Source organism: Sinocyclocheilus rhinocerous, unplaced genomic scaffold, assembly GCF_001515625.1.
Source record: "Sinocyclocheilus rhinocerous isolate Xijiao unplaced genomic scaffold, SAMN03320098_v1.1 scaffold5, whole genome shotgun sequence".
Lineage (NCBI taxonomy): Eukaryota > Metazoa > Chordata > Actinopteri > Cypriniformes > Cyprinidae > Sinocyclocheilus > Sinocyclocheilus rhinocerous.
Window position 1 is genome coordinate 1162344 of NW_015661874.1, and position 9029 is coordinate 1171372.

Genomic DNA, 9029 nt, shown 5'->3' on the forward strand with positions numbered 1-9029 from the left:
AAAAACGAAATATCTCCCTTTGGAGTGGACTTTGAGATTTGTAATTTGTAGATCTTTTTTATGCCCAAACATACACACTACACACTGACTAAAATTCAAAAAGTGAAAAAGCATATAGGACCCCTTAAACACATAACATAGTGGCTGTGTTTATGCAACTGGCCCCAGTTATTTTTTAAGTAGCTACTATAGAAGCGAATGATAACAGTCATATAGATTCTCTTAATTCTTGGCTAATATTTTCTGCATTATACACGATTTCGATTATCATGATTATCGTGTGCCCAGTTGTTGACACGAGCAAGCGGACAACAATCTAGCGCATGCGCAGAGACTTGCATTCATGTTCGCCCACAAGTTTGGAAGTACGTTAATCGATTTTATTCCTTCGTTTGTTACATCGAACAAATTCACTAATAAAACAGCACAACTTGTGAAAAGGGCTATTTTATCATGGGCACCGTTTGTGCTACAGACATAAAAGATAAGCTATACCTCAAATCATGTGATCATACAATAAGTAGCCATCCTGAACACCATAGCAATCGCATAGCAACACCCTAAAACCATCTACTGCAGGGTGTTCCTGACTCTAAATTGAGTTCAAGAACGGGTTTTTACAGTTCACATTTTAGAGCATTGTCAAACTATTGTAAAACCATTGCATTTAAACATATCAAATTGCAATGGCTTATAAAAACAGAAAAACATCGTACTAACTACAATAGGCTACAGTTAACTTAAATGCAACCAATTTTAATAGAAAACATGTAATTAGGATTTTTTTTTGTCATTTTAAGTTACCTTCTCTAATCTTATGTTCATATATTCCAATCCCAAATGACGAAGAATAAAAGCAATGAAACAAAGTAATTAAAACAAAACAAAGCATTTCATAGACCATGCTGCCAGTGTCACTCAGTCTGCTCTCATCCTAATTTTACTGCATTCAAATATTTTATGCATGCAAGATCAGACTCAAAGACAGTTATGAGACATTTTCATACAATAAAAAAAAAAAAAGGAAAAGACCCAGAGGTACAATTACGATTAAGTAAAAGCTGTGATGAAGTTAATGAATAAAACGAAATATCAACATATTTGCATCCTCACACTGTCACTGAAATCACCACACAAGCAGTTTAGGGCATACATTTATTTAAACCAAATTCCAAAACAGTATTTTTACTTCTTGAACAGCCAAAACACACTGATTACCTAATTTCGGTGTACATAAATAAGATTTCTGCACACATGGAAGACAGTGAAGCCTTCTGGAATGTCGTCATTAAAACTGATGAAGTCATCGGGTGACTGAAACAAAAATGCACTAATTAAGCACAAAGACAGATTGCTATTGAACTTTGATTCAATCACTTCAGTGTCAGGTAAAGCCTGAAGGTTTAGTGTGTATGGATGATTTCATCAGCACAGGTCACCCTTTGAACGGGTGCAATCCCAGCGTCCCGGGACTATAAAACCCATGGATTCTTAGAGAACTCACCATCATAACGTCAGGCCTAAGAACCCCTGGATACAAGGTAAGATTACAGCTACATTATATGTATGGTCATGTTGAACTCTACCCTTCATTCCTAATGGAAATTTATGACGATATGACCAGAAACTTAAAATTAATTATTGTCTCTTTCTGTTCAGGCAACTCTCGGCCAACCTGCAACAATGAAATTCTCTCTCATCACCATCCTTGTTGTTGCTCTGGCCATTGGTGAGAATTTAAATCATGATAACTTGTGATGCTCTCAAATACATGTTGTATTTTGTGAATGTAATACAGTGACACAGTTAGTTTAGGGGTTAAAGAGACTACTAGAACAATGTGTGTTGTGGATATGTTATCTTCCCTTTCTAAAGTGCTTAACATAACAAAGTGCCCTGTAGAAATGTACAGTCTTTCACCTGATTTAGCTTGAGTGGCTGAGAGTAATGCCATTTAAGATGTAAGACTGTATTGATCAAACATCTCTGCTCGTGTCCCAGGCTCTGAGTCAGCATCTCTGGTCAAAAGAGACGCTCCTGCTGAGCTGGAGAAGATCGCTAAGTACTTCCAGGACCTCGTGGACAATCTGAAGAACGTCGAGGGCCCTGAGCTGGTCAACAAGGCCAAGTAAGTCCATGAGCTTCATCTTCATCATCAGTGAATCTGCAACTTAAACAATGTTAGTGAGGAACACAATTGATACTGGTCTTCATTGAATAATTACATCATATTGTCTGCATTTCAAATAACAAATTCTGATCAGCAAAAAGAATTGATTGTTAGGAACATAAGTCCTTTATGGATCACATAACTAATTGTTCAGGCAGAAGAGCAGTGCTGATTAACTTGGCTTGTGTTGCAGCGCTTACTTTGAGCAGAGCAGAGCGCAGTTCCAGCCCATGGTTGAGAAGCTTCACGAGCAGCTGAAGCCCCTCTCCAGCAACATTGAAGACCACATCAAGCCTCTGGCCGCCTCTGTCCAGGCTCAGGTCGCCCCTCTGGCTGGCATGGTCCAGACTCATGTTAAAGATGTCCTCAAGTTTGTGGCTGACAAGAGCAAAGCCATCCTGCCTCCCCAGTAAAACCCACAGGAATCCTCCTTAATTCGTCCGCATGACCTTCTCCTTGTACAGCGAGATAAATAAACTATAGCGAGCTTTTCATAAACCTCAACCTTCATAAAGCACATTTTTGCACCTCTCTTTGAAATTCAATGCCATCTATTAAGATTTTTGGGGGTGTATATCTGCAAAATGTTGTTTATTCCAAAGCAAATGTCATCATTTGACAAAAATTAATAAAGGAAATGTCTTTTTTAATAAAAAATGACCAGTAAAACATAGTTTTGAATGTCTAAAAAGGTACAAAAATATTGTATTTTCCTACCTCCAAATTGATAAAAACTTACCAGAATGATGTACAAGGACATTCACTTCCATTCCTGATGTGGTGGATTTAAAATAAGTCACCGATTGTCCTTTTTCTGTCTCATTAATCTACTTGAAGCAAATTTCATCATTTGACAAAAAGTAATAAAGGAAATGTCTTTTTTAATAAAAAATGACCAGTAAAACATAGTTTTGAATGTCTAAAAAGGTGCAAAAATATTGTATTTTCCTACCTCCAAATTGATAAAAACTTACCAGAATGATGTACAAGGACATTCACTTCCATTCCTGATGTGGTGGATTTAAAATAAGTCACCGATTGTCCTTTTTCTGTCTCATTAATCTACTTTTACTTGGTCCATATGTTCTGAAATATGCATTCAAAGTCCTTAACAGCTGGTGACCTATAAGGATGGATCAAAAACGGATGAATTAAAATGAAGCAAATGATACAAGGCAGCAGAATTAATATCAAATAAAGCGTACATGGAGGTATGTCCTGTCCATCACCATTCTCACAATAACTTCAAAATCAAATACAACACTTGGTACTCACCATGACCAGCCATTGTGTGTCTCTCAAAGGAATCGGTTTATAGTCGAAAGGGCTTGCCTTTGATGAAAAAGAAAGAAAAACAGGAAAAGAAAAAGAGGAAAAATAAGGCTCCCGCTGATAATTGGAGTCTCTGCAGCACTTGAAAATAAAACAGAGGCCAGATGAATGGAGTACTGATACAAACTCCAAGGTGCTTTAGCTAAAAAAAAAAAAAGGGGAACAAAACTACAGGTTTGTTTTGGAAAGACTACAGGACCAACGGTCCAGAGCCTGTGCTTCCTGAGGAGTCTTATCTCTTCAAAAAACGGGCGTTCCTGAAGGGCCCCAGGTGCGAGGAAAGCTCTGCATCTCTGGACAGTGGTGGATACTAATGGGTAGGTTTTGCAGACATGGGTTATGTTTTTTACTCAAAGCTGACAGACAGACAACCCCACCCCCCTTGCACACAGGTGCTATTCAAGGATATTGTGTAAAAATGACGTCAATCTAATTTTACTTGAAAATCTTTTCAGCGTAAAAGTCCCGCCCTCTCTTTCCACTGTATATAAGTTCATCTGTTCTATGGACTAGTGTCTCCTTTAAAGAGCTCCACATCTATGCGTTTGATAATTCATATGGCCAACTGTTTTTAATAATTATGCCTTTTAGTGCATATATGTTTTGAACATGCCTGAACAATCAAGTACATTTAAGCAAGTAGAATCTATAGAGTAAAATGCATAGAGTAATGCAAGTATGCAGATGAATCTGAAGACAGACAGTGCAGCACACGCAGAGCTTGGCCTCAGCAACAATGAAGCGCTGGCCTTGGTGATAGTTGCTAGGCGATGGAGGAAATACAATGGCCTCCTTAGAAACCAAAGGCCATTTTTGGGCTAAAAGGAGCAGTGCAAAGCAAATTAAACTTGATGTACTGAACTAAACAGTGATGGAGCTCATCTTCAGTGTGATTTTAATAAAACTCTTTGGTGGTTTTAATGCCATATAATTAAATTAACCATATAAATAAATAAAAAATTAACCTACTGCATATGTATAAACCAGGTTTTATTTACACCACTGTGACATTTTAAATGTTTAATTTTTCCTGATTAGCAAGATTATTATTATGACATTTTTGTGTAATTACTTGATTTAATGTTAATATACCGACATACTTGAACTATTAACCCATATGGCAAAACAACTAATAACCTGTATGGAAGAACCCATATGGCAAAAAAAATATTTATAAAAAATTGCTAAATATAAGCTCAATGAAATATATTTGTGAAATTGAAAATATGTTTATTTTTAACCTTCACATACCATAATATATTTTAAAATGTATTTTAGGGGCAAAAGTATACATTTCCAATTTTAAAGTCAGTCTATCTATCTATCTATCTATCTATATAATTTTTAAACATTTGAGCAAATATTGCAAATTTATTGCAAATATTTTGGCCATTCTTTTTAAAATATATATTTTCAAACGTATTTGAAAATATATTTCTTGCCATATGGACAATGGCCAATAAACAAAACAAATAGAACAAACGTAACTGTTAAAATAAAATATAATCAAATGTAATCTGTCATGTAGGGACTTCTGGGAATTTTCTCCGTAAATTACAGGGTGACTCATAAAGTAATTCATTGTATATATATATATATATATATAGTGCATTTGAATATATGTAGCAAAATTTAATACAGGTTAGAATCAGATCTCCAATACCATTTCTTCTTGATTTTTTCCCTCTTTTTTTGAATCAAAGTTATTCAACTTAACTTATGTGGTAAAGACATGCAATTTTCTAAGGCAAACGCTTAGCAATTAGAAGACCATTCTTTCATTAAGTTGAGGTCAGCCCATTAATGGCGGGAAAAAAAGAAATGCATAAGGCAAGTTTGATGCACCCCAGTGAGTTTTAGACAGGTCTTCAATGGGACCTGCAGCAAAATGTAAATTAAACTAAATTGCTCTAATACACATCCAGTGGTCCTGAGAGGCACAGTGGGTCTCTTATGCCCATGACTGATGGGTTCAGCTACAAAGTGAAGGTGAATTAGAGAACAGACTTGAAAACAGTAGAAAGTCGGCGGTTGAGCAAGAGGCAGGGTAGTGAAGGAGTGTTCTCTTGTACTGACAGAGGAGGCAGGTGCACTTTGCGCGATGCTGAGAAAGACAACTGCTGGCTTGCTAGGATAAGGCATTTCCAAGATTAAAAAGCACAATTAAATTAATTGTATTTTTCTGGAGCTGCTCCCCCCTCTCCATGTCCTTCTTAATTAGGAAATTAAAATGAGACTGAAAGATTAAAGGTAGCCACACCTTTTTATTAAAATGCTCCTTTGCCATATGGCTTTCTAAAATGAAATGATCATTTAGAAAAGAGCGCAATGGGATTGTCAGTTTTCTGGACATGAAAATCCTAAAGTGTGTCATATGTCTTGCAAATATCATGGTTCATGAATATGATAATTACAAGGGTTGTGCAAAATTCAGAATTGGAGAATTGAATTAGACTGGAATGTGAATTAAATGGAATCTCTTCACATTTCCGTGATTCTCAGAAGCTGAAAATATGGAAAATATGGGAAAACATTCCCATTTGCTCCAGTAACAATAAATAAATAAATAAATAAATAAATCCACGGTAGTGTTTCAATGACTCTGCAAAGGAGGAAAAAAATATTGAGAGATTATGTTGGTCAGAAGAGAGAATGAGTCACTCCCTCAGCCGTTTATTAGAAACAATCACGCAGCAGCGTTAAATAGTTTTCTGTAATTTAATGCAAAGGTATGAAAAAAATGGAACATTAAGATATAAAACATTTGCTATCACTGTAAAAAAATATTTGTTAAAGTTGTAAATAAAACAAACACATTTTCAGCAAAATTTCCAAGATAATATTATTTCAGTCTTTCTACTTCAAAATTTCATGTTTAATTCAATCTGTTACTTGCTGTTTCTTTGTAGTTAATTGTGAAATTTAATAGCAACTTCTGAGTGAAAATTGTTTCTACACCAATTTTTATTTATTTATATTTTCCAGGTTGAGGTATGATGTTAACTACTGTGGAAACGGATCATCAGTCTGTGAAAATGGTCCATTGGCCACAATGCACAGGAAGTTGGAATGGCATGAGGAGAAATTTACTGAACTGATGGTGTGTTCCATTCCCCAGTAACTTTTAACTGGACTGCTCCTTCAAGTCGGAGTTCTGCCTTGGAATTTTGGAGGAAGGAACTGTAACAACTCCGACTTCACAATCCAAAACGGCTGCTTAGTGCATCAACAGTCAGTTGCTGAATTCTGAACTACATACTAGCATACTATAGTATAGAATATAGAATATATTCTTCCTATTACTGCCACAGAAAGATATGACAAAAATAGTAAGAACAGTAGTATGCGGTTCCGAATTCAGAGGTAAATGAAGTGCAGCATGAAATTCAAAGAAAAGTAATGCATTCTGTGAAATGAAGTGTTTTATTTGTAAGAATTATAAACCTTGAAGGCTTTTTTCTAAATTTTCATGCAAAGTTTTGTTAAGCTAACATGCAATGGTTATTTTGGCTTTTCTAGGTATAAATTACAGCTATATAAACTTGTGCCTCGCACATGTATAAATATATATATATATATATATATGTGTGTGTGTTTTCTCATATACATATACATATGTAATAATTTTATTATTAATATGTATATGTATTAATATGTATATGCATAATTTTAATAAATTAAACATTTGTTTCACAACTTATTTTTTTTGTGGCCACGTTTTTTAAATTTCTTTTAGTTTAGTTGTGACCACCTTGTACTCATTCATTCCTCTCGTTTTAATTTACATTTACATTTAGTCATTTTGCAGAAGCTTTTATCCAAAGCGACTTACAATTGGGGGATACATAAAGCGATTCTTCTTAAAGAGGCAAACAGACACAGGAAGTGCTTGAAATACCAAGTTTTAGGCATTGTTCAAATAAGTGCAAGCTAGAAAGGGAAGGAATAAATAAATAGAAAGACAAAAAAAGTTTTTATTTATTTATTTTTTAGTTAGATTGTGGGTATTATTTAACTAAAATAAGGGAACAAATTAATAATTTGTGCTTCTTAATTCATGGCCACAAGATCTTTTTGTGTTTGCTCCTTAATTTCTTTGAATTTCATTCAAATTCATTCAAATTCAAATAGCAATTCTGCATCCTATGCGTTACCTCAATTCAAATTCCTTAAACATTCCGGAGCTGAAATGCAATTTAAAAGGCTTTCTTAATTTAATTCTGAATTCTGCACAACCCAGGTAATCACACACTACTTATCAAGGCATGTTTTAGTACAGGAAATTCACTTTGAGGCCTAATATGCAATGATAGCAACATTACATGAATAATTCAATAACAGACATGAAAACATTGAAAGCATTCAGCTTTGTGGAGGTTTTTTGTGCAAGCGACCGACAAAATGTTCTGTTGTTTTTTCAAGCCTGGGAAAAACAAAACAAGTTTTAATCATGTTGTGTCTGATTAGGACATATATAAGTGCAACATATAATTGGCACATGTAAAATCCTTAAACTTATTTTTGTATAAATCTGCTCTCATATTAAAGTAAGGCTACACGCGGTGGTTTGGCAAGACACATTTGATGGGCGCACAATGCTTCTCCATTAATGTACCTGCTGTTCCAATGCTGCAATTTCATTTTCATTTTCCCCAGCAGCCAGTTGAGGAAATGGTGAAGCTCCACTCAAGGCCCCCCACCCGCCCCCATCAGTTTATTTTTGTATTTTCCATTTTCATTTTAAATTTAGTTAACATTTTAGTAATTGTGATGTTTGTTTTTGTTGTAATTATGTGTGTGTTTTTAATGTTTATGTTTAATGTTTATAAAGTTATATAGTTATTTCGTTTTATTTCAGGTTTAGCTTTAGTTATTTGAATACATCAAGTAACACTAAATTAAAGTTAGAGATTGCTTTGGCATGCAGCTACCTGAAAAAAGTTTTTTAGTATTTTATTTTATTTCAGTTATCATTTATTTTGTTTAAATTTTTTTCTTTTCTTTCTTTCTTTTTTATGGTTTTCCTTTTATTTAACTATAATGCACATTATTATAAATTATTATTATTTTATTTTATTATTTTTAACAAAAATAATTTTAAAAGCAAGCAGGCTCACAGTTTTAACAGCATTGGAATTTGAAGGTAAGTCCATAATAAAGTGCTGTTCTTTTGAACTTTTTATTTATCTGAGAATTTTGAAGAAAAGGTATCATGGTTTCCACAAAAATATTAAGCAGCACAACTGTCAACATTTGCAATAAGAAATGTATTTCTTGAGCAGCAAAATTAGCATATTAGAATGATTTCTGAAAGATCATGTGACACTGGAGTAATGATGCTGAAAATTCGGCTTTGCGTAACAGCAATAAATCACACTTTAAAATATTTTCAAATAGAAAACAGGTATTTTAAATTATATTAACATTACATTTCACAATATTACTGTTTTTTCCCCCTGTATTTTAATACAATAAATGCAGCTTTTCTAGTCATATAAGACTTCTTTCAAAAAAAAAAAAAAAAAGA

General features: G+C 34.1%; 1 protein-coding gene across 1 annotated transcript; it reads left to right on the forward strand.

Annotated features, from left to right (window-relative positions):
* Positions 1 to 1683: 1683 nt before the first annotated feature.
* On the forward strand, positions 1684 to 2583 carry LOC107726689 (type-4 ice-structuring protein LS-12-like). The gene is made up of 3 exons (XM_016536376.1): positions 1684 to 1729; positions 2002 to 2128; positions 2364 to 2583. Exons 1-3 carry the CDS (start codon positions 1684 to 1686, stop codon positions 2581 to 2583), a joined length of 393 nt encoding a protein of 130 aa, XP_016391862.1.
* The last annotated feature ends 6446 nt before the right edge of the window (positions 2584 to 9029 follow it).

Coding starts and splice junctions, on each gene's coding strand:
- LOC107726689 (XM_016536376.1), top strand. CDS start 1,684: ATGAAATTCTCTCTCATCACCATCCTTGTTGTTGCTCTGGCCATTG. Junction 1,730..2,001: donor TGTTGTTGCTCTGGCCATTG/GTGAGAATTTAA, acceptor CTCGTGTCCCAG/GCTCTGAGTCAGCATCTCTG. Junction 2,129..2,363: donor GAGCTGGTCAACAAGGCCAA/GTAAGTCCATGA, acceptor CTTGTGTTGCAG/CGCTTACTTTGAGCAGAGCA.